General features: G+C 41.3%; 1 protein-coding gene across 3 annotated transcripts in view; it reads right to left on the bottom strand.

Moving 5' to 3' along the window:
* PRKAG2 (protein kinase AMP-activated non-catalytic subunit gamma 2) overlaps positions 1–26,817 on the bottom strand; it is a 208,357-nt gene that overhangs the window by 153,694 nt on the left and 27,846 nt on the right. The window contains exon 1 of one of the 3 annotated variants that reach the window (XM_068673387.1): positions 1,777–1,934. The exons of the other annotated variants lie outside the window; for them this stretch is intronic. Coding sequence (XP_068529488.1) covers positions 1,777–1,857 — 81 coding nt within the window. The 5' untranslated portion in view covers positions 1,858–1,934. Of the gene's footprint in view, positions 1–1,776; positions 1,935–26,817 lie in introns of those variants that run through there. 3 annotated transcript variants of the gene reach the window in all.

Consider the following 26,817-nt stretch of genomic DNA (forward strand, 5'->3'; position numbering starts at 1 on the left):
AACACATGCTCTCATGTAGGAAAACACACATGGTAAGCACGTATTGATTCACAAAATAGAATCATGGGATGGCTTGGGTTGGAAGGGCCCTTAAAGATCATCTAACTCCATATATTGGGTGTACATATACATGATAGCAAGCTCTCAGGCTTTTAACTGACAGTTCTATTAAATGTTGATGATTTCATATTTCTTGGCTCTGAATCAGCTCATCACTGGACCTACATGGGTGGTGAAACATGCCAAAATGGCACAGGGATCTTCTCTTCCTGATGGAAAACCCAGGTCTGTTTACTGCCTGAAGCAGATTGTGGTTACAGGTGATTTCCACCAGCTCTGTGATTTACCTTTAAAGGCTTGCAGCAATATTGCTTTTTATTCTCCTAATGCTTTCTTGATGACTGTGATCCTAGTACAAATTCATGTGTTTTTGTTTGTTTGTTTTCAGTGTGCATTTCAAATTGAGGCATTTTTAAAAATAAATACAATTTTTATTCCACTCTCAGCAAACCCTGGACAAAAACAAAGTGCAACAGAGACGTCTCTTGCTGGGTTTCCCGCTGCCTCCCTTTCCATCAAGTCAGTGTTTTGAAACACAGGGGGTTGCCCCCACAGCAGCAGGATCTGTTTCATCCTCCTGCCAGTCATTCTCTCTTCCTGCTGATGCTCCTGAACCCCAAACTCCCAATTTTGGCAACTTCAGATTTCTCTCATCTCTGAGATTCACGACTCTTCCCCCCAAATGGGAATGTAGCTGAGAGTGAAATCTCCTCTTTGAAGCAGACACCCTAATCTCTCCCAGACCCCATGTGCCTGAAACAGCCCAGAACAGCAGCTAAAACACAGAGCCCAGTGAACAGAACAGAGAGGAGCTGGCAAAAGACATTGCATCGTATACCGGAATAAATTCCAGCTGCCACTCACCAAACCCCTCCCATCACCCCACTAACAGGGCACCGCGTCTGATGCCAACACAGAGCCAGCCTCATCGTTATCGGACGCTCATTATCTCATGGGCCCATTAATTGCAAAGCAAACTGTGTGAGCTCAGCATTAAGTCTGGCAGCAGAAAGGGAAAAATGCACAAGGAGCACACGAAGCCTGCAGTACTCGTCTTTACCCTGCCATACAGTCAAATATTGCATTACACTGCATTAAAAGAAAGGCAAAGAGCAGAATAGGAGTTCCAATCAACCAGCTTACCAAAGCGCTGTGATTTGGGGTTTGCAATGACTAGCCACAGCAATTAGTTGCACAGCAGTTCAGGCTGCTCTGAGATGATCAGTATGAGCAAACAGGCATTGCAGGATGCGGAGACCAGATGGTTTTAGGCTGAAATTAAATAAACACCCCAAAAAGATAATCTCTCTTTCCAAAACACTAAGGAAAAGTTATGCAAGGAAAAAAAAAAATAACCAGCTACATTCTTTAACTAGATAAAAGAACATTTTGTTCAGCCTTGGAATATCTATTGTAATTAAATGCTGTAAAAACAGGACAACAGCCCCGTGCCAGCCATGCATACAAAAGAGACAAAACAAGATGAAAAACAAAATACCCAAGAACCATGCATTTCTTACACAGCCTGAAGAATGCCTGCCTCTCAGCAGAGTCCTGCAGTGCACTCAGGCTTCTCCCCTGAAATGAATGTGAAACCTATTCCCTTTACAAGTCTGGTAGAATAAATGAATAATAATAATAATAAAAAAAATCAAACCTGAAAAAAAAAACAAAAAACACACAACACACGGAGAGCAGAGCCACGCGCTGACTTACAGCTCTGAAAAATCCTGCAGTCTGGCTGGAAACGTCCATTGAAGAACTGCACGCAAAGCTTTTCCCTAAAGGCAGGCGCATTTAAAACATTTCAGGCTCTGCTACTGAAGCCGATGCTGCAACAGATGGGGACCAGGGCTGGGTGTGTTCCTCCTTCCCATCGCAGCGCTACGAGGGGCTGGCAGGAGCCGTAGGTAACTCAGGATAACGCAGGCGACAGTTTCCTCCGCCGCTGCCGGCTCTGTGCCAAAAATGCTTTAAAGCATCGCACGATTCGATTACAGGAACCTGCCACATCAACGCTGGCGGGGGCTAGCGGCACGCCGGCCGCGCAGGCAGGTGATGAAGGGCTGCTCTGGGTGCATTAGCTAAATGCTGTGGGTCCGCCAGGGAAGTTGGAGAGTTCAAATAACCGCAGACATTTTTTAATATCAGAAGGAAAGGGATCCTATTTTCAGCAGCAGAAGTTTCACGTATCTGAGGCCGCATCAGCCCCTGGTACTTTGGGGAAGGCAGCGTGGAGCAGCAGGCACGGTATGAAAGGGGTGGCTGCTGTGCTGAACAGCCCTGCTCCCAGCCCCTGCTCCCCAACCCCTTGATCCCAGCCCCTTGATCCCCCCTCAACCACGAGCCCACTTTGTATCAGTCCAAAAATCACCTTATTTCTCTCTGCTCCCAAGTTCTCCCATTTGCAACATGAGGAAGACCTAACGTGACTTTGCAATTTGCTATGAAGACCTCATTGGGAAAACATGTTGTCTGAGTGCAAAGTACAACATTACCATTAAAAATAAAGATAACAGTAGAAATAGTTGAAAATAGACTAGAAAATAGAATAGTTGAAGAGGATAGCACATCACGTGGATGAAAGCACGCTCTGCTAGCACAGCAATGCAAACCCTTCAAGCAGGAGCTGAGGAACAGTGGGGATTTGAGATTTCTTCTTCAGCAACAATTTTTTGAAAAAGCCCTCTTAATAATCACTCTCAGCTTTGCTCAATCCAGTAAGAAACCTCATAAAGTGTCCTTTGCTGGCAAAGAAATCACCTCCAGACCGTGGGGCCACGTCCTTGGCCAAGATGCTCCTGAGGTCTGCCACAGATGAGGTCACCCCTGGTAGGCCAACACGAACATCAAGGCAAAAGGCAGAGAGATCCCATCCGCAGCTTCCAGTATTTGAACAAAAGACATCAAAATCCTCCTGCAGTGAACTGACACCTCTCTAGAGAAGCAGGTGGCCGAATCCTGAGCCATGAAGCATTGCCAGCCCTTTCTTGGCCATTTCAGAACAACATTTGTGGGGACAGACTGAAATATTCTTTAATATATAGGGCTCGCTTTAATCAATCAGCATTTTGAATTCAGCAGCAGTGAGGTTGTGTTGCTGCCCCTCGTGCATGTCCTGCTGCCTCCCCTCGGCATGCTGTGTGCGCTCCCACCTGCTAGCACAAGTCCCTTCTGAGCAAAAAGGCTGCAAAGGGTACACGCTGTTCACTCACCCATGGCAGCTATTCCTTGAACCACTTTAAGACAAGCTCGGTTTCTGCCCTTTTTAATACAGAAGTGAACAAATATTTAGCGTTTAGAAGGTTTCTCCCCAGCTAAATGAATATTTTATGCCTGCAGAATATACAAATAGTTTGGGAAAATAAACAAGCTTCCTTTTACAATTCTGTTTTGGTGGTACCAGAGATATTAGTCAAGCAGCTGGGGCAAGCAAAACATGTTTGTGCCTCCCCACTGCAGCTGTAGGAGAAAGGACACATCTGAGGCTGTCCTAGAGAGGGCAAAAAAGAGGAATGGGTTTTGCCTTGGAGTAAAAGAGGTCCTCCTTCAAACCAGGCTGAAAAGCAAGGTTCAGCTCAGATGCTTCCATGCACAGGCAACTTAAAAGGATTATTCTGATTAAAGATGAGATGAAATAAAATGGCTATTTACAGCCAGGAAAATGTCTCATATCCCTAAATCATTCCTTTCAAATCACTCGTAGGGCTCAGTTTGATGCAGCCAATTTAAAGAAACACCAAGACCTATTAAAGGTTTTTTATTAATTAATCTTCAAAACCAGTTCTGGACACAAAGTCTGAGTTGGCACAAATTCTACCTTGAAAATATGCCTCTTCCTCCCCCACCTTTGGATAAGGAATATGAAGCAAGAGAAACACATTGCACAACTACATCTGAGATAAGCAGAACAGTTAATGGTTTAGATACCATTTCATAAATATTTGCTGAAATAGTTTTTGGATTCTGTCCAGCTTCTGACATCCACGAAAAACATTTAGTGATTTGCCATTTTCTTTCACCCTTCTGGGTTGGAAAATAGGCAGGGATTATTATTATGATTATTTCTTACTGTTATTTAATGTCTACATGCATTTATGTGGCAGGCATCCTGCCAAAGAGCCTCAAGCTATTCTTGAATACACAGGCCTGAGGTGTCAAAATCACGTTTATGTAAATATTTTGTATTCTTTATTAATTAATTAGCACCTCTCTTATGACTGCAATATTCCCAGATCAAATACCCATGCTTAGATGTGGCTGGTTAACCAATAACTGAAGATCCAAGAAAAAAAAAATAAACTGAGTTTTGAACAAACATCTTGTTTCAAATTGTGATTTCCAGTGCACATGCTCGGATCTGAGACACCAAAGCTGTATACAGCATCTCGCACAAGATTGTGCAACACGAGAAAGCCACCCAAACAAAGCCACTAAAAGTATTTTTGCAAACATTTTATTGACAAATTCTAGGAGTCTGTAAGAATAGGGATCCAAAATTCCAGCTGTTTCCTTATGCACTAAGGACAATCTATAAACCTCCAGAAAATGTTTTATGTAATCACGATTCCATTCAAATAGATTTTCAGTGTTGTTTGATTATTTATTTATTTATTTTAATTCTCAGGTCTTTGCATTTCAAGCTTGTCAGTCATTATTGGTTTTGTGAGTACAAGAGTTTAAAAATGATTTCATTTTTGAGCACTCCTCAAACACTCACATTTCTGGACTGACCATAAGATTTTCACATCTTTCTGGACAACAGGGTGGGGAAAAAATCACCCAAACCCACTTGTGCCTCCTCACTTGGGCTCCAAAGATCAAAATACGAGGAAAGCAGATTCATGACTACCCCGCTCTCACCAGCATAAAGCTACGGAGCTCTCTGGCTAACTGAAACGGGGCTGTACCAGCTGTATCTTGTTTTTCCATCTGAAGAGTTTAACGATTCTGGTTTGCAAAAATCCAGAGCCAGATCCTCAATCAGCTTCAGATTCTGTTGCACACAGTTCCTGCACAATTCGCTCACACTGTTCCAAAACACCAATCCTCTTTCTTCTTTTTGGTCCAAGTACAAGCCTAAGATAGCATAAATTTCCAACTGGCAGTACAGCAACCTTCCACAATTCCCCAGAGGAGACTGAAAATGCATTTCCATTGGTTGGTGTTATTTATATGCTGTAATTTTCACAAAGATCTAGTGGTTTTGTAAGTACTACATAAATTAGATGAGTTCATAGGGCCTGCTTCCATGACAATCTCCTTGTTCTAAGCAAGCAGTCCTTTAAAAATCCATCAGGCTACTGTCTGCAGAGACACCCCTTGGATACATGGCAACATACAGAGACTGCTGAGGCACACGGTGAGCCAGAACTCTGTGTGGCAGAGCAGGGTATTTGTCCAGTGCATATTTAAGAAAGTCTATGTCATATTTTTACACGGTATGCAGTCACCCTGCAAAATGTTACCAGGAGCAGCAACCAAAAGTGTCACGCAGCACAGATGTGCAGCAAAGCAGCCTGCAGCCAAGAAAGCAACACGTCTGGGGGAAGCTTGGGGAAGAGATGCAACTCCTTCCAGGTCCTTAAAAGCCACAGTGGTAGTTGGAAGACCAGGAGAGCCCAAGGGGAAGGTGAAATGGGGAGAGAAAACTCCTGAATAGCACCATAAATTACATCAGTTCTTAGGGGGAGAGCCAAAGTAGTCTCAAGAGAAGCTGATGTTTGGTAAAGGGCAGCTGTAATCTGCCAGGGCTGGAAAAGGGATCACAAGGAAAGAAAGCATCACACCCCAACAATAAGAGGCAGGGATGAACTGTGGAGTTCATCGCTCAAAATCTGTCAAAACTGAAAATTCAGGGTGGTGGAAATGGAACAAAATGGAAAGAAAGAGGAACAGAGAGAAATGTCCCATGCGAAACAAGATCTACATTTCATCCCTCTATCTGTCTCAAGCAATCATTGTTTTTTCTTTGCAGTTTTCATCATGATCTACCAAGCAATGAACCAAACATCTGGAATTTGTAACTCACTGTTGACAAGCCAGAAGCAGAGCATCCATGTGAGAACAACCAAAACCCAGTAAGTGCCTATCTCTCCTCTACAAGGAGGGCAGATTGTGCCATGCCAGTGATGCCCTGCATGAATTACTGCACCTAGTCCTTCAGTAGGATCCAAGTAGTCATTTATGCTCTCTGTATTTACACATATACCAAATCCAAACAATTTTGAAATGATTACATGTTCATACAGAGACAGCTTTGGAGGCTGTGGAATAACAGCAGCCTTTCCCACCTCTCTCCCACATCCAGATGGCAGATGGACAGACAGAGCCTTTTTCCTACATGATGGTGGGGAGGAGAAGGCTGGAGGCACTCCTGGCAAGGTGCTGGAGCAGAGCTGTGCTCTGCATGGGGTCAGCAGAGGCCTCTGAGCAACAGGGGAGAAGGATGAGGGTTGTGTTAGGACAGAGGCAAAGAGACATGCCTCAGCTCTGCTGCTGCCTCTGGGTCCCTCTGCCCTTGAGCTGCTTCAGGCTTCCTTTCCCAGCAGGGATGGGGAAATCAGTGCCCAAGAAGCCTGGGAATGGGTTGGGACAAGGGAGCAGCACAGAGAAAAAGGGAATGGCAATTAGCTCTGCCTAAAACCAGCCACACCTGTACTGTCCACAGTGTTTTAAGCCTTTGGTGTAGAGCTTGTGCCTGAGCACATAAAATGTTACAGCACATTCACAACTCTCTAGAGAGCACTAATTATTTACCTAAAAGAAAACATCCCACTAGGATACCATCACAGCCCAACTACCCAGGCATTAAGATGCCCTTGCAGGGTGTAAAGCCTGTTTTATTTTCTTTCAACCTCATGACTATTTGTCACGCATTTTAAGGCTCAATTGTGCTGGACACTGAGTTATTTCATCTAAGTTGTCCCCACAGCTCCAGGGCATGGGTAAATCACCCACGTATCCCACCCCAGCACAGCCTGGCTAGGGACGGTATGTTCTTCATATTGGGGATTCTGGGTTTTCTAAGGCACTACGTGTGCATGCTGCACGCAAATCTAAAGTATGCAATAAATAGTAACCATTAACTCTGAACTGAAGCAAGGGCCCACCTAGAAAAGGACGAAGCAACTGCTTACATACCATAATGAGCAGTTAAAATGTCATCAAAGGTTTAGAAGGTGAAGTACAAAGATCTTCACTGGTATCAACTGGCTGCTGCAAAAAAATGGAGGTAACACCACCCTGCAGCGTTTAAAGTAGGTCAGCACTGAGAGAAAATAAGTACTTTTAAATACGTCTATTGCAATGCAGACACCTGATAGTCAAAAATTCACCATGAGCAATGTGGGAAATGTATTCGGCATTGTAATGAAAATAAAGTTCACCTGTTTATCCTCTCCTTTTCATTTACGGAGACCTGGTTTGGTTGAGGGCTGAATATCATAGGTACGAGCAACATGGACGTGTCCCAACTGGTGTGACTACTTCAGGAATAGTTACATCTGCAATATTATGTATTAATATTAATACTAACATTGCCAGAGCTCAGGCGCCTCTCACCAAAGTCATGTTCCCTCTCCAAGGGGCTGCAAGAGGCTGGGAGGCAAAGCCCCACCGCTTTATTGCAACCTCCACTGGCATGGCAGAAACCCCATGGCAAGGAGCCCTGAAGCACATGACAGTTATGATAAGAGTCCGGTCTTTATTTACTGGGCACAAGTTTGCAAATAGCAATTCTGGATATAGGAAACATCCGGTGAAAGCGCAGTTATTTTAAGGAGAAATGATGGATTTCCCCTGTAGGGAATTAGTTGAATAAAAAAAAAAAATAAATAATAAGAGCACACATAGGGTCTAGGTTTTACTTCCTATTTTTACCATGTCAATAATAATTTAAAATAATCTACCCACACCAGAAAGAAAAGTATGTTCTCAAAGTCTCTGACCACAGGCAGTAGCATTTTTAGTGCATCTTAGAAACTCAATTTGCCTAAATAAAGGTGAATGTAATTTGTTTTTAAAGAACCCAACAAATAAATGACCAATAATATAGTAATAATTAAAAATAAATAAATACAAGTTCAAGTGATGATTGCAAAAGAAAAGCTTATGTCCATTTCTTTAGCGTCGTTTTATGTTTTTTTAAGAGGTGAGGTGGCACTGCACATACAAAAGCCGCTAAGGCATACAAAAGAGTCTTTTTCACTCAAGAGATTCATGAAATAATTGAAAAGGTTAAGCCTTTTAAAGGGTGTAACCTTTGCATGCAACAAAGAAAAGGGTGTAAACTGTCACTGGACTCATCTTACTCATACCCAGATCCTGAGTAATAGGATTAATAGTGTGTGTGGACATATATACCTATCTGAAAATAGACACCCACATAGATAGATATAGATACATATATAAAAGCTAGTGTTGCATATAAATATTTTTAGGCCTTCCCATCTTCCATGGTCCATACTCGCTTCTACATCTGTATTTTGAGGAGTGAAAGGTGGCTTTGTGTTCAGGGTGGCGGGGTACCCCAGCCCTACTCCCAGCCACATCCTGGATAAACTCTGGCAAACCCCAGAGGACAGAGCCTGCAGAACGCAGAAAGGTCTCTCTTCTCAATCAAATCCTGGCTGGTTTATTTAGGAAGAATTATTTTTATTTTCTTTTTTTTTATATGTACTTTGAACTTTTTCATAATACTGGATGGAAACAGGAATTCTGTTTCTCTTACCTCCTACCCCCTTTGTGCATTTGACACAATATTGGCCTAAACCCACAAGGAAAACAGAAACAACTACAAACAACAAAACCATTACTTGTCTGACTCCTCAGACTGAATTCCTCTTCCACAGACAAGCCCTAAACACCCCAGTCTCAACTGGGGGAGCAGCACAAGCCCTAGACCTGCGGCGTTCAGCAGTGCGGCCTTGTGCAGCGTCACTGCACTGACAGGGCTCAGGTCAATAAATATTATTGAACTTCTCAGCCAGTTCAAACCCCATCCTCCTACTGAGGGCAGGGACACACAGTGATATTAATAACCATGCTGTCAGTGTCCTCTTGGGGAGCTGAGTCTACGTGAGGAGAAGAAAAGGTGACAGTAAGACCTTTCAGATTCACAGGGCCAGAGGCTGGCAGAGTGGCAGCAGCATTTCCAGCCAACTGATTTCACAGCCTGGCTGCAAGTTGTCCCTTTGAAAGTCCCTTTTAGCATTCTTTTTCAATATTTATCAATCATTCACAGTTTACTGCACCAAATTTGGGGCAACTTTACCAGTCTGTGTGAACAAGCAAATAAACCTAAAACTCCTACCATGCTGCCTGGCCCTGTCATTTTCTGCCTCCAAGGTCTTCTGTCTTTCAAGCTTCACCATTTCCAATTTACTATGCAACAGCTACTGCTCATTATCTACAGACAAAATCCAGCCAGCCTACTTGATTATTTTACAGGTATCTTCCTAGCACTTATTTTAATGCTCCCAAGATAGCATTTGTGATTACAAGGTCTGCCAATATTAAAATCAGATCAAGAACATTTTCATTGAGTTTCTTAGGTTGTAGACATCTGAAATACATTTCCAACTGCACCTCACCTTACTAAAATCAAGCAGCACAGCTGAAGTGACAGCCCTGCAGTAAACCAGAAGTCAGCAGGGATGCCCCACTTTCATATCCGTCATCACTTCTAACCAAAAACATAACCATGCTGCAAAAATACTCAAGGCTGCAATAGGAATGCTAAATTCTGTCTTATCAATTTGAAAGATATTTTGATTAACCAGAATTTAACCCAAATTTGACCCAACATACCCCAAACACTTGTGGAAAGACCATTTTCATACCTCAAAATACCACGCTGTTACGTCGTGTCTGTTTTAATCACTAGGCTACTGTGCTGTGCTGGATAATATACATCTGAAAACTTGCCGAGCTCACAGAAACCACCCTGCAAGCACCCGGCGGCTTCCCTGCAGCTGTCAGCACTAGATTAGCTTCTGAACAGGAACAAGTCCCATAAACAGCAGGATCATCTGTTTTGAAGGTTGGAGACCGAAATCTTGTTTCTTGGGCAATGTGCCATAATTTAAAGCATAGTCTTATGTGTTTGATAAAACGCCTTTTCTTTCCTTTTTTAGTATTTATGAGTCCACATAGTTTCCCTAGAGGCTGTTGGTGGCCACGGGTTGCAGTCCCACTCCCCAGGCTGACTCCCAGCATGGCCCCAGTAAAAACGTTCTTCAGCCTGGCTACACATTTATCAGCAAAAAACCACTTTTTGACACCAGGCTGTGCAGCCACTTTTACAAAAGGCAGGAGTAAAAACAATGATTCCTTTTTGTTCTTATTGTGGAAAAAATGAAAATTCATTTACTGTTCTCACAGCTTTTCCGTGTATGGGATCTTTTTCCTCATTTCTCCCCTCCCGGTTGTTCTTTGCTGCTTCTTTAGACTGTATGTTGTTCAGACATACTGCCTTTTTACAGAATGTTATAAAATAACAAGTATCATTCAGTGTGATTGTGATACGATGATGATAACACATTTAAATAGGCAGCATCAGATACACTAAGGGGGTATTTGGCCAGGACACCCAAAGTAAAAAGACAAACAGTGCCTTTGGATCTCAATCAAGAAACAGCCAGTGGTTGAGGGCTATGCAAACCACTCCAGAAAGACTTTCAGCCTTGCCCTTTCTCTTGGATACCTCTGCAGTGCTCCTGCCAAAGACAATCCACCCCTACAGTTCATTAAAAGAGTCTGAAGAGAGACTTATTTATTTTAGAATATATTAATTATTGTACGTACATACTGTTAGCAGAACTTTTCTCAAGAATGCACAAGTTCTCAGTTATTTTGGAAGAAAAGAGGAGGAAACACAGCTACAAAATACTTCTGGATTGCTCTCTCCTACCATTGAAGTGAAACCATTACCAGCGTAGCATAATATACCCATTATAATGTCCTGAAACAAAACAAACATTTCCAACCACGTACAGCTTAAGATATTTGTTTCTCCAGGACCACTGACTTTCGTCTCGATTGCAAAGAAGCCTTTGAAAACAGATTTCCCAATCCTTCAGCCTTCCACTCTAACACACCTGAAATACCAACATTTAACAAATTGCAGGGGGTCCCTGGGGACCTCCAGCTGAAACTCTGCCAGCACACTGGCATGTGTAATAAGCTGTCTTCCACTTCAGCTACAGCTTTTATGCAGGGTTTTTCTCTACAGGATTAACTCTTTAGTGTTAGAGCCCGATCTCCTCTCTTTAGACAAGAACAGACTTCAACTGAAATTTCATCAGCGGACACAGTTGCTAGGAGAGGAATATGAGAAATACCTTTAACTTGAACTTTGCAACATAATTCTTCATTGCTTTTGGAAGCTAGACTGTGAAGTCAGATTTGTAATTGTGTAGTGCAGTGATGGCATCTCAAGCAATGGTATATATTGAGTTAACTCCATTTTCTCTAGGGCAGGAGTTGTGGAAGCAGAAAGGAACTGGGAGAAGAAAGCTGAACCCTTAGAACTGCCTGCAGTATGCCATTTCAAATCAAAGTCACAAATGGAAGTGACCACTGAGTAGGACTACATTTAAATTTAAAATGGAGCCTAATACTGTGCTTATTTTTAGGCAAGAATAAGAAGCATTCCCCTCATCTTCTGTATGAACTTGATCCTAACCAGCATCCAGTCCAAAGTGATCCAGGGCAACTTCTAACATTGACAGGAGTGCAGGATGGTGCTATATGGCCATCTACAGGAATTCAGAAGTTTGTTGTTTTTCCCCAATACCGCAGAGTTATTTCCAGCATATTTCTTTCCCCAGGGCCAAGTCAAACATATCTTCCAGTCCATGATAATTCAGGTATCATGTCAGACTCTCGACTACATCCCAGCTGAAAACCAGCCAAACCAATAATCCCCAAATCTCCAGTCTTTACTTATCTGTGATAACCTTAGATGTGGTCATCCAAGCCAAGGATTGCCCAGACAAGCGATACAAAGCCATCCAAGGAAAACTGGACACCAGCAACATCTGTTAAGTTATTACGGGTCTAACTTTCTTTCTGAATGTATTCCTCACTTCAATTTTACAAAAATAGAGATGCTTGTCTAGCTTAGTGCTAGAATTAGAGGTTTGCCTACTGAAAGGACAAAAGTAATGGTTGTGCATGGACTGTGTATTGGCTTACTGGGAGAAGGAGAGGCAATTCACGTGCTCAAGGTTAAAACAAATGGAGAGCTTTGGGACAGGAAGAATTTCCTCTTCTTCCTTCCCTACTGCCTCAGTGTGAAAGTGCTTTGTTTGGTTGTTTGTTTTTCATCTTTTTATGTGTGGTCCCTTTTCAAGGGCCACCTGGGAAATTTATCTAACAAATTCTTCCTGCCAGGAAAACAAATTTCAAAATAAAAAGCTGGTAGTACACTTAGTTACTCCAGCCCCTTTCCTGTAGCATATTATGGTTGTGGTGTTGTTGCTTTTTTTTTTTTTTGTGTGTGTGTGTGTGTGTGTGTGTGTGTGATGGGTCTAAGCTTTGTTATTGGAAGCTGTGAACTGTTGTGTGTGTCTCTGTGTGTAGGGTGTAATCAGTGTACTGTGAATCCTTGTAGTGTGAAGCCTTTGAGATGGTCAGTACCAATGCTGCCAGATGAGTGCCTCAAAAGAAAGAAAGAACTTGAGTCATTCATATCGAACAAAAAGCAAGCACAGCACTTTCGGGACATACCTTCAAGTTTCTCTCTCACATACATACATGCCACGAAATACTCATTGGCAACAAGTGGCATTGAACTCAGATCTTTTTAAGAAACTCGATTTATTGTTGCAAGTAACCACCAGCTCAGCTCGTTCCTCCAGATGTAACCGCAAACATTCAGCTGCTTAAACTAAGCTTTCGTGCCAAATTCATTTCTTTTTTTCATAGAGGAAATGAGGTAGCAGGACAATACAGATCAGTCCATAGTGATCTTTCCCCAGCACTGAAGTTCTTCAGTTTATAAAAGTCGCAGAGGCAGATCCTGCATCAGCTGCACAGAATGCTGCAGAGCAAGTCAGCAGCTCTAATACCTTACAAAACTAGATTTAAAGTCATAAACTTGATATATGGCTTCAGATACAACCACATATTCAAAACTGCGATTGCATCTGAATCAACTATTTGGCAATTCCTATTTTAACAACCTGTTTTAAGTTGCCTTTAAGCCTTGCCAAACTGTAATGAGAAAGAACAGAAGTTTTTCAAAGCCACATCTGCCTCAAACAGGAACTGGCTAGGAAAGCTTCAGCCAAAATATTTCAGCCATTTCTCAAAAGTGTTGCAGAAAATGGCATTTTTTCAATAGCAAAGACTATTTAATGCTGACTTTTAGAGGGAAATTTCTGGCACCTTGGTTTGGATCAAAGAGTTCCAATTTAGCAGGGCAGACAGTGCATCAGTCAAACAGTTCTTACAAAAATGCACCTGAATGTGCCTACTTTATACAGGGACATTGACAGTTACTCTGGGTAAGCTCTCACAGTAATAGGACTGGCAGCGGGAACAGGACAACTGGCATCCTCTAAAGAAGAAAGGAGAAGGAGCTTGGGAGAGAATTCGGCCAGACAGCTAATAGGCAGCAACAGTGTTTGGAAATATCTCAAAAGGAGCAGAGGTAGAGGACAAAATCAAACACTTGCTGGGCAAGGGGATTGAAATTGAGTTCAGACATCCACAAAATGGAAACTGGGATTAAGAAACAGTCATGAGGTAGAGTCAGTGCAGAGAGGGGGACAGGATGAAGTCCTGTCTTCCCACAGGATGGGAGGGAGACAGCTCTGCAGTCAATGGGCAGAACAGACTGTTCAGTATTACCATCTCCAAAATACTTAAAGAAATTTGATTTCTTTTGGGGAAATACGGATACAAGTTCGGATCATTTGACATTATAGGCAGGAGTCACCTCAACTCAAACTCAGGTGTCTCAACAGAAGTGCATACATGTGACCTCGTGCTTAAACTCATAGGATAATAAATTAATATTAAGGGTGTCATTCAGCTGCCAAAGCAGAGATCCCTATTGCCTTCAGAGGCAAGAAATGACAAGGCACAGGGCTGGCAGATCTGCCACAGCATCTCCGCATGACCTGTGCTCCACAGGAGAACACTTCACCAATTTGCCTGGCATCCTTTTGCAAGAAATATACTCTTCTTTGTGACTGACACTCTCTCCCAAGAGCAGACAAAAACTGGTAGCGCTGCCTGATGTCAGTAGAGGTGTCAGCAAAGAAGCTGAAGGCCTGGGAGGACACCTTGGCACAACTCGAATGCTGTATTACAGACATACACATGGGCAGCTGAACCAACAGCTTAAGCTTAATACATCCGTAGAAAAGAAAGGAATTTAAGTTGGACAGGCTACTTATATCCAAACAATTCCTAACTTTGGAGGCCTTGAATTTGTAACCTTACCAATATCCTTTCAACACTTCTTGGGTGGGTATGCTTATATAAAGTCTTTATACATTAATTTGGACTGAGATAGTCCAAAACATCTAATGAAATGAATACAAATCTTCTTTGATTCATAATAGTCAATAAAACAGCACCATGCATACATAATACACAGCATGTTCTTTGCTGATAGGTACCTTTGCCAATTAAAGCAACCCCAGTGATGGTTTTCCCAACCACCCAAGACAAATAAGGTTAAACAAATTATTTTGGAAAGCCAATAGCAAGGCAAGATCTCCCACTGAGAGAAAGGCCAGCCTAGTTTGATTTCTCTGCCTCCTGCCTCTATGTGCTTGAGAAATTCAAACTCAACGCAAACTCCGTATGTAACTTGTGAAGACCAAAGAGGAAGCTCAAAGCCTGTGAAAAGGTTAGTGAAGAGAACAACTGGAAACACAGAACAACAACTGAAAAAAAAAAGCAACCCAAACACATATATGTTTCATACTCTGTTAACCATGGGTATTTTTGTTTGAAATCTCAAACACAAGATCAAGCAATTCAGGCCCCAAGCCTGATGTGGATATTTGGCAATCACCAATCTGTGTGCAAAGAATAAAGAAAATGCTGCTCTTTGTACTTCTGTTATAGCTGTTTACTTTCTGGCAGGAGTTTGCAGTTCCTGAGATCTTATAATACTTTCTGTAACCACAGAGCTGCAAAGGTTTGAGAGCTCTACCAGACCTTGGGCCAACAGTTCAACAAACTACAAAAGAAAAGCTCAGATCTTCAAAGAGAAAGAGGAAGGAAATCAACTGTCAGCTAAAAAAAAAAATAAATAAAAAAATAAAAAGAAAATAAAAAAATAAAAGAAAATAAAAGAAAAGATGATTTATCGCTCACCAGTTTACTTTGGAGAAGAAAAAAAAAAAAGGAAAAAAAATAAGATCCTGTGAGACTAATCATGAAAGGGAACAGAAGCTTTAATTTTCCCTTGCAAGGAGAAACAGTATCTTTTTCAGCAGAGATGGGCTATGGGGACCTTCACTGAGCCACTAAAGGTCAGGCAGTCTCAGTCCCTCTCCTGCCTGGTGACCAACAGGTAGGCAGCCCCATCACACCACGCAGAACATATGGATGTGCTTCTTTGCATGATCAGACATATCATGATCACACAGCGAGCACCGAGATGACTTTCCCCACAGCCAGGTGACCTGACAAACACATCTGCACCAAAGAAGCCCTTAGAAAACGCAGCAGGGGCAAGTGAAATGTTCCGGCAGACTGTATCCAACTGTATTTTTGCCATCCCAGGCCTAGAAAATACTTTATATATTTAATATTGGTGTTCTACCCAAAGCTGGAATAAACCATACATTTGAGAAAAAAAGCAGCTAAACATCTTCAATAAGAAAGAACTATGGCTCACACGTACTCATTAGTCAACTTTAAGAGAAAAAATATCCTCAGATTTAGTTTATTCTGCATATCCTGACCGGACAATACAGTGCTCATGTCTGGCATTTCACAGACAGCAAGTACAGATTTCTGCTCTTACCAGCTCACTAAAGAACTGGAATTTGGCTACAAAACTCTGGGCTACTATGAAACAAATAATAAATTAATATAATTACACAGTATGGAATCTGTTTCTCCAGTTCCTTGTAACATTAGGAAAAAACGGAAAAGAAAAAAAATACAAAAAACATTTGGGTTGCTACATACCAAAAAGGTTAAATTAATTCTGGGATGTAAATAAAGCTTTTATCACACATACAAAAAGGTTAAATCAAAGCCATCTCACCAACCTCTGCATTTCAGGCTTGTTTTTTTTTAATTGTTCAGGATTTCAACAAGAAGTTCATAGCTCCAAGCCAAATCACCTAAATGGGAATGTACAGATGCCCTTGGGAAACAAAACCAAGCAAACAAACAAAATAAGACAAAAAAAAAAAAGTCCCTAAGACAATGCCAGTGTGTGATCCCAAAGCTGTACTACCATCTAATATATTTCAACTGATTTTGATATTTTGCTGTTTCTTCTGACCAAAACTTTGTGATTTTTTGCTTTCACTGAAGAAACAGGAGATGGAGAAACAGCCAACAACAGAGAGAAACATGGGGCCCTGAACACACATCAGGAAATCAGCTTTAAACTTCCATCCCCCTCCCTACTGATTTCAATTGCCTTATAAATCTCTCATGGTTCTTACAAACTTTTAAAAGGTGTATTATAAGAACTCTATTTTTTCTCATATTTCCCAGTTATTTAAGAAATTCTATTGTCGGTTTGGGAACATGTCTGCTTTTCCAGGTTAATTTATTAGCAAGCACATATTTTTTCCCCACAGTCAAAAAGCTGATGTGTCTGAGTAATATCAAACAGGATTATTTTTCAGACATGAAAATAAGTTATTATGTCAGTGATGCCATCCTTCCCTTCACCTGTAGCAAATGTGTAAACTGGCTTCAGCTGGTTATGATGCATTGTGGTCTAATAAATCATGTAATCTTAGGGAGTTCTTCATTTTGTTTGGTTAAGGTATTGATACCTTAAGGTGTTGTTAGTTCTGGCAATAACACATTTATCATCTTTCTGCTCTCATTTCTGTCCTTTCATAATTTTGTTATGCCAACTAAACCACATATAAAATGCAAGGTCTCTAACTTTCATCCTTATTAAACATCTGAAAATGCATCGATTCCAACACGATTACACCCTTTCTCCGTCTCACTGTAGTTATAGTGTAGAAGGTCAGGTCATAGAAGAAAAATTTGCATTAGGTCCTTGAAGGCCTGAAAGTTAGGATTATCCTACTTAATCTCATTTTTTCTCATTTTCTGCTTCTGACGCCTCTGCTAAAAACTCAGACTCACACATCTCTCCTCCTAGAGGACTGTGAGGTGAGAACATGATAACCTCAAATGTGTTGCTCCCCTGACACAGGCCAATCAAAAGAAAAGCTTGGAAGATAATTGCAAACTGGCCCGGCATACAAGCAAGATCCCACAAAGAGAGGCATTCCCGTACAAGCACTATGGCCCAAGCTGTCTCCTAGACCGACCTATGGAAAATCTGAAAGGACACTGGAATACCTCTTCAGGACTTCAGGGAGAGACAAAGTGTTTTGAGGCTATTGCCCTGTGATGCAGGGCCAATTCCACATTTTCTTCTGCATCCTGACAAAAAACAACACCATGAGTGGAGTCGGCCCTGCACAAAGAGGTATTCCCATTCACCAGTCTGAAGGAAACCAGTAGAGCAAAGCCTCTCAGAGATAACCAAATTTATCATTGGCTTCAAGATACACAGGTCTCCGAAATACCCGTCTCTTGGCTGCTGTTTAACCCAAACACCTCAGTTAAAATGCATATGACAAAAACAAGGCAAAATCCCTTATCTTATTAAAATTAAGATCCATAAAAACAATCTGAGCCAAGAGAGACACTTTGTACACCCACGTAGTACTTTATGGGCATCGCTGTGGGCCAGAAGTTGAGCAGCTGAGATTTGTGCTAAGTATTGACTAAGGACATTTTTTGTTATAACTACAAGACAAAGCAACAATCTACAATTGACTTTATTTTTCTAAGTAGGAATATTGCAAAAGTACAAGCAAATGAAATCGCAATTGACAGTCCACATAGAATTCCGTATGTTTCACTTAGATCTAAGAGCACTCTAATTACTGAAATATATACATATATATTATGTTTGCCAAGGAGCTATCATGAACTCAGCCCATAGTAACTACTGTTTCAGTTAAAAGATGCAGGCTTAGTTTAGAGAAAACAAATTAGCCTGACTGAATTTAAGAAGAGATTGGACTGTGCACTTAGTCACATGGTCTGAACTTTTGGGTAGACCTGTGCGGTGTCAAGAGTTGGACTTGATGATCCTTAAGGGTCCCTTCCAACTCAGGATATCCTATGATTCTATGATTCTATGATTCTAATGTTATACCACATGACAAAGGTCTTCAGCTTTGCCAATGAAAGAGTCAAATCAGCCCAAAATGAACCGCAGACTTTCCAATGACTGATGACTCTCAAATACTGTTAACAAATATCATACATTAACACTAATAGCAGTCAAGAACTGAGATCTATGAGTATTTGTGATCACAAGTAGCAATATATTCCATAAAAATAAAGAAATATTTAAATCAATTATAGCAACTAACAGGGAACAAACATACTACCTTCCTGAAGTACTTCAACACCCTAAAATGGTAATTTAATTCTTCTTCTTGCCTGTCCTACATGGTTGTAATCTTGTTTGAGCAGCTGCAAAATAATGCCCCTTTCAAGTCAAAAATGTCTAAACTCTGAAGGCAAGGCAGCCCAGTAGGCAACCCCCTGGTGCTGGGAGCAGAAAGAAATTCCAAAGCCAAAATGCTGCTCACAAGTTTGAAAATAAAGTTAGGAATTTCCCCCAGAAAAGCTCTGCAGCAAAGTGGCCTGGCTGAACTGCCAGCTGCCAGGGAAACTGGATGGCTCTTCAAGGGGCAAGGCATTCACCTGCTGCCAAGGAGTGACAGGTCGGCTCCTATTCCTGCTCTGCCAGCAGGCTGAAGTAGCTTTTGCAACAACCAGGGAACATTAGCATGAAAAAAGGAGTGCAACAAATTAAAAAATGTTATGAAGATGAAGGCAGAAAGTAGTCGCAAATAAGGATTTTCCAGGCTGCAACTGATTTGTGGGTTGTTTTTCAATGACTCTGGGTTTATAAGGATGTTACTATAAATATATTCATTAAGGCACTGCAAATATTAGGTGAAGCTGTTCACCTGGTGTTTGTTTTTGTGGAATCCCCTAAGATACTCACAGGCCAAACCTTAACATCAAAGTTCAGAGGAACACAGATCAGCTCAATACGGAGGGGAGTTCACAACAATAACGTGCAAATAAAACTTCTCGTGCCTTAAGAGCTTTACAAACATGTTCTAATTCATCTCCACAAAAGCTCTATTAAGGAGATAAGGACAAATTATCCTCCTTTTTTAGAAACGAAGAAAAGAAAACAAAGTCAGCAATTTACCCAGAGTCACTGAGGGAGCAAGCGGGAGCTAACGGGGGTTTGATCCTCAGCCATGCACCAGCCCACACATGTCCCTCGCATCCGTGCGGGCACCAGTCCTCACCACAGCTCCTTGATCTGTGGCAAGGATCCTAGACCTCGTTGCAAGGTTCCTGTGTCAATATTATCAGCTAACGTTTCAACAGAAAGACAAGGGAATGCTTTCTAATGAAGCAGTTCAGCAGTGAGATGAATTAAGCACCGATCCTCCTCGCAGGCTTGGCACATAAGTCTCATTAAAGTTAACAACAGATACGAGGCTCATGTGCAAGCGAAAGAGATTAGGGCCTTAAATCCAGACAACATTGGGATTACTGAATTTTTCACTTCAGCAGCTTCCTTGCTGCCCACGCGGATGCTGCTTTCGGAAGGTTATTTCTACTTGCATTCCTCATCACTGCAATTGCTCTTAGATGCAAATATTTTGTGCTTGGGGTTGCTGATGGAGCTGCCTCTGTGAGGAGGGTGGGTGACTTTTATAAAAAAATGGTAGCACGTGGATAATTGGGAAGGTGAGCATTAGGTACTGTTACGGAGTTAAGGACTCCAGACAAAGCTATATGCAAGGATCATAGATCAGTGAAGAATGCCCAGAGGAATGAAGATGTACTTTATGAAGATGTCTTTATTTCCTTGCTCACTGTGGCAAAATTTGCCTAATCTGGGGGATAGCATCTTTCTCCTAAAGCAGCAGGACTGCATTTTCAGAGGAAGGATTGCTCAGCAATTCTCATCTCACACACAAACACATAAGATAAACTAGTGTTCAGACTAGCAGCCAGACATCATGTTAGCATTTTTACCAAAATTAGTCAAAACCAGCCCAGGCCAGGGCTACACAGTGCTCTCATCTCCACCGCCCTCCAGAGACACTGTGGATGATGCTCTCCGGTTTTATTTCCGCATCCTGGGACCCTTCAGGCCACAAATCAACAGGCAAGACCGTCTTTTCAAGATCCTTACTCTGTTTACCTGGACCCAGTAAAAACTTATAAATGGCATACACATACACCAAAAGAAGAAAAAAAATAGTTAAGAAAACAGTTTACATGCAGATGCTGCAAGATGTCAGAGCAGACATAAATTAGAGAACATTTCTAGAGGTGTATAAACATGATAAAACCATCTTAAATGTGCAATAACACAAAGCTTGGTCTTTTTACAGCACAGACAGAAAAAAGATTTTTTCTAAGATGCTTCTGAAACATGCTTGTAGCCAAAGCAAGTAGCAGCCTGCTCTCTGAGCTGCCAGCTGAAGAAGTGCTTTCCACCCTTCAAATAACAGCCATGCTTCACTGTTGTGACCACCGGGATCTGCAGAGGAAATCTTTAACTCTGTTTTTCCCCAATTTGTATGCAGGAAGCAAACAAATGAACCCAATGTAAATAATAAATATTACTGCATTGTAGTTTCTATCTCTGGCTGGTACTTTTCATCATTGAAATGCAGGAGTTACAGAGCAGGAGGCACAACCTTATTCTATAATCCCACTTTATTTTCAGGGGATCAGTGAATTACTGCAGCTACCCAGATGAGAATAAGACAAATATAAGACAAATATCTTACATGGGTTCATCAGGAATAAATCACAAACAGCAGATACAATACATCTTCAGTTCTGTAAAGCTTCTTACGTCGTCCCACAGGACACTCTCATAACCAGGTTGGGGAAATAAGGTATGGATAAAATCTCAGTGATACTGTGAATTGAAAGGGAAACTGGTATCAGTGAAGGCTTGCCACTAAGCTAGGAAGACTTCCGTATTACATTACTGTTGGCCTGTTTGTAGGGAGTGTTTTTATTCTTTACCTGGATAACAGATTAGAGACTATACTCCATAATTACAAAATAATTTCATTTACATTGCATGACATTTCTGGGCTTTCTTGGGGACTGCAAGAATAACCAGTATGTTCTTGCAAATTAGTGAAATAATCCTCATCCATGAAACAAAACACTACAAAGTACCGTAGAAAGGAGGAAGGAAATGCCTAAATATGAAGTAAGGAACAGCCAGCTATTGGCAGGGCTGCTAAAATGGGTGACTACTTGTGGATGAGTCAGTGACAAGAAACTGCTGGAAAAAAAGAAAAAAAAAAAAAAAGAAAAATGTCCCAAAGGTATGGTAGGAGAGCTGTCAGACAGCAGTAGGGGCAATTTTTCTACTTTGTAAGACGCTTGAAACCCCTGCCACGTATTGTTTGTCCAAAGCTTTTTCAAAACATAGTGCTCCTAAACAGAACAGTCAGAGAATATTAAGAAATTAATCAGCTAAATCAGCTATGGTCTATGTGTTGACTAGGAAAGAGACAACAAGAAAGAACAAGACTGTAGTTGTCACAAGGATGTCAACTAGTCTCCATGGCCACTGAGCCAAGGACAAAAATAAATAAACTTCATTTGCAGGAGAGATTTAGGTTGGGCACAAGAGATAACTTTCTGTCAAAATAATGGTGACAAAGTTTAAGAGACTACTGTGGGATGCTGCAGCACCTGCTGCTTTGGAAGGTGGCACTGAAGTAAGAAATGGTTTAACTAGAGGTGGCCTGATCTCATCAGCTTTGGAGGCTGGGTCTGGGTTTTGTAAGGTCCCACATACTCCAATTTAATGTGAGGGGTGGCTCTCAGCTCCTGGATGAGGGATGCAATAGGGTCAGCTCCTCTGTGCATCTGGACTCAGCAGAGGCAGATCTTCAGCCTGGATCAGGATGAGAGCTGGTTGTGGGAGCACCATGTGCTGCACAAGCAGCCATCCCTTCCTTCCATCGGTCCTGCTGGCTCTGTGTGACCTCAGTTCAGCCCAGCTACAGCTACCCAGCTTTAGTGCAAGAGGCTGCACTGAATGATCCTCTGACTTCTCAAATGGGCCAATGCTTCTAAGAAGTGTGTCACGTGGAGATGTGGCTTAAGAGCTTGGCTTTGATTTCATAAAGGCTGAATCCATTCATTCCAATTGTTTTCTCTCACAACAATATAATTATGAGCTGTCTGATGATCCACAACAGGAATTAAATACTATAAAAAACAAACAAACAAAAAAATCAGACCTTGCTTCTTTCATCACCCATCACAAATGGAAATAAAAATATATATTAGAGTAGTCCTGGTCTTAAGTGCCTCTACTAGCTAGCTCACGTGCTATAGTCTTCAATATATTCTTGCAATCATAATATTTGTAATATTTTTTCCCACTATAATTCACTTCTTACATAAGGGTCAAAAGCAAAACCTATGGTTTTCAACAAATTACGTACGTACCCTACAAAATAACCCCTGAAGTACATGAATAAACACACAGATCCTGATACCCATTCTTGGTTGTTCTTTCTACCAAGTCACCTCCATTAATTTTCCCTGTGCACCCAGGCCTTTAAACCAGATGGTGCACAGTGGGTTTCAGCCAGTCCTCCAGTCCTGGTGAATGGGCAAGTTTCTTTAGGTGCCAAACTGTCTCCCAAGTCCTCATTTGCACAGTACCCTCTGTCCTTTGGTCCCAGAAACACTTTTATTTTGGTAGAAACCACGCACCTCCCCTTCAGCAAAAACAAGGGCTCACTTTGGTGAAAGTGAGCTCCAGAAAAAGTACAAAAGTTTAACTAACAAACAGGTCAAGTAGATTTCCTGATCAGGTCTTTTTCTTATTCTTTGTTTACATTGCAAAATGCTCCAGCCAGGCTAAAATCCCACCCAAGCTGTTCACCAAACACTTTAGCCACATCTCAGCATTCTTGCAAAATACCTGAGCACGTTCCATTTCGCTTATGGTAAGAACACAGCACAAGGACTGCCCAGAAAGTCAATCACAGATTCAGGAGGAAAAAAAAAAAGTGTCTCAATTCATAAAGGCTCCTCTCCCAACACACCCTTCTGCAACCAGCTCCATGACCCGTGAGAAGATGAAGGCTGGAGTTTGGGAGAGGTGAACTGGTTGTCACTGTACTGTCACAATGTGTCACACCACTGCCCTCATTTGTTCTGCTGCCTCTGGATTTTTCCTCGTGGGACAGAGGCATGTGTAATGCTGCTGCTGGGTGGATAACACAGAGCAGAAACACTGAGGAAAGCCCTGCTTCACCACGGTGGTCTTCCTGGGATAACATTCACATTATATGTAGGTGCTGGAAGTGCAAGGGTGAACTATGGCCCTGTCCTAGTAAAACAATTAATAATTAAGCAAGTTTTGGAGTTTCACTGCACAAAAACATTGGCCTGGTTAGTGCCAAAGCAATAAGCACCATTTAAATATATTTATATATTTATATATATTATGGGTGCAAAAATGAGGAAAGAGAATTCAAAGCATCCAAAGCTTTAAAATTTTCATTTCAACACAGTTCTTTATTCCTATTGCTTTTATCTAGAGAAACACAGGCATGGTACAGTGCCTAACCAGCCACGCAGTGACACATCCAACCTACAGCAATGTTCGTATTGTTCAAAGTTTTCCTTTAGGTGCTGAGCTTTAAGGCAAACGAAAAGGCACACACATAATCACAGCACATGCTCTCTATGGAAAAAAAAAAAAAAAAAGAGGACTAGGGGAAAAACTAAAAACAGAAAACAAAGCCTTCCTATTTAGGTGGCATTTGGGTACTAAATAAAGAGACTACACTCTTACATATGTCCATCTTTCCATACAGATTGGTGAAGACATTCCTTGGGATGATGAGAAGGAAGGCCCAGTGTTGTGACAGGTCAGGCAGGAGGAGGATGCCAGGTCAGCAGTCAGAAGAGCAAAACTTGCTTCCTTTAGCCCCAAATACCTCTCTCAGTTTTTGCTTGCCATCACCAATGAGAGAATCCAGAAAGTGGTAGCAAGGAGCCCAGTCATCTCATTGCTCAATTTAGAAATGGGGTCCTAATTCCACTGAACAACTAATTAACCAGCCCACTAATTTCTAATTCTGGTCACCTCTTGTTTACCAATTATTTTCTTAAAGTTGTTCTTGGGGCATCATCAAGCCTAGCTTTTTATTTTGCTTTGGACAGCACTGACTTCTGTAGAAAAGCATATTACTTCGAAGAAAACAGAGAACAGGCCTCTGGCAAAGCTTTCTTTCCCATGTATTTTGGAGAAAAAAAAAAAAAAAAAACAGATTGCTTGCAGCCAGAACATTTTCTCACCAAATCCTAAATTTTAAAATATGGCTCAAATTTGCAGTGTAAGGAGCTTATTTATTCTCTTAGAACACAGTCCACGTTTTCCCACACTTATCCTATAATGCACCACACAAGGAACCAGCCCCATTGCTCAAGGGAAGCTGAGAAAAGAGAACAAATTTTCACCACAGCATTAGAGACTGACAACTACTGGAGGCGGGTTACCAGACTTAACTGACAAATTATTTCACCTGCTATTGCAAATCCTGCATTCCTAAGTACTTTCAACAAACCTCCTCATAAACCTCTTAATCTGCCACTTGAAACAATTCCCAGGCTTGGAACAGTCACCTCACAGTGTTATGAAGTTAACCCTCACCAAAGAAAACTCACAGCCTTAAAAAGATGTGTTCTACAGCAAATGTTACATCAAATACATGGATGTTCATTCAAACCTAACTGATTTGTAAAGGCAGATTTTTTTTGCTTGTTTGTGTGTTTTGTTTTGTTTTTTAAGAGGGGAAAATTTGAAAGGAAAATAAATATTGAAAAATGGTTAAGATAAAAATGACACAAATGAAGAAACCACAAGGAAACAGGAACTGCCAGCTGAGTATTTTTAACAAAACCCCAAATACCAAAGTATAAGGTTGAAAAAGCGACCTCTTTAAAATGACAATATAGATGAATTAATATAGCCAGAAATTTTATCTTAACTATTTGTGAATATGTAGATATAAACACATGGATATAAACCTGTCCAGGTCAACAGCAATTGTACTACTGAATTAAGATGCTGTTGTCAGAGAATGCAAAATCTTCCCATATGTAGATCACAGGAAAATTCCTAAATCCTGAAAGATGACGTAATCGAGTGAACAAGATGCTAAATTGTCATCTCCATCACTGACACACTTTCTGACTTCTAGTAAATCATTTATCTATTGTTTGTTTCTGCTGAAGCCCTTCCTCAGCTTTGACCAGAATTAATATTAAGTCCCCAGAGCAATTTTTTTCTTTCAGTGCATATCTACACAAGGCTTAGCATGAAAAAGGAAACGGGAATTTACTTCAATGCAAACAGCAAAAAAGATCCATAATCCCTTGAAGGCAATTCTTCCCACACAGTTTGATTTCTGCAGAGGCCAAGGAATGCCCTACAACAATTTCTCCATTCCTCCCAAACACTTGGGTTTGAGCTGCTGTGTCCCTTTCATCAGTGATTTCCAGACCTCAACACAACAGGCACTGAAGTCTCAAATACATTAATTACAGGTAGAACATCTCATGAGGAATTTAATAGCAGACTGTTTACATCTCATGTACTGTCATCACTTATCAGTTGTGTTTGACAAGGACCTACTAATGCTTATGAGGAGAGTTGTATGTGATTCAAGATCACAGAATAATTCAGTGGAAAGTACTTCAGGCTCTCTAGTCCCACATCCTGCTGAAAGAAGGGTAAGCAAAGAATGCAAACCAGATTACACAGGGTTTTGGACAGTCTTATCTCAGAAACCTCCCAAGACCCATAATCATCTCATGATCTGAAATAAACAATCCCTTCCAAAGCAACTTAGGGAGTCCTCCCCACAAAAAAAAAGTCTTTGTTGGATGCTATCCCTCTAACTCACTGCGAAATGGAAGCAATAAACTGTTGCCCTGAAGGTGTTGCCCCTCACCTTGTCTTTTAGCCCAGCAGACTCAAACCACATCTGCGGTCTTCAACATCCCAGATGTTACGTTGATGGTAGGGTGAAATTGTGGCTCCACAGAAGCTGGAGATGAAATTTGTTCAGGTTTCAGCAGACCCAGTTTGAGGCTACAGGCTCCCAAATATGCACTGATATAAACCTAAACCAAGAGCTTCCTACTGGGAACTGTGGTTGATGTTTATATCTACATTAAGGAGAAACTGCATTTCCAGCAGCATATCAGTTCTTTATTCAGTAGGTGAATCTAAAAGGCATTTCTTTTCTAAAAGTCATCTAAATGATAAGATCCAAATCATAAGATCAGAGGATAGTGCAGGTTGGAAGGGATCTATGCAAAGTCTTTACTCCAACCTCTTTCTTGGTTAGCATGGTTGGCTATGAGGGAAGACCAGGGGGTTAAAAGAAAAATACACCCACACCGTCA

The sequence above is a fragment of the Anas acuta genome, chromosome 2 (assembly GCF_963932015.1).
Source record: "Anas acuta chromosome 2, bAnaAcu1.1, whole genome shotgun sequence".
Taxonomy (NCBI): Eukaryota; Metazoa; Chordata; class Aves; order Anseriformes; family Anatidae; genus Anas; species Anas acuta.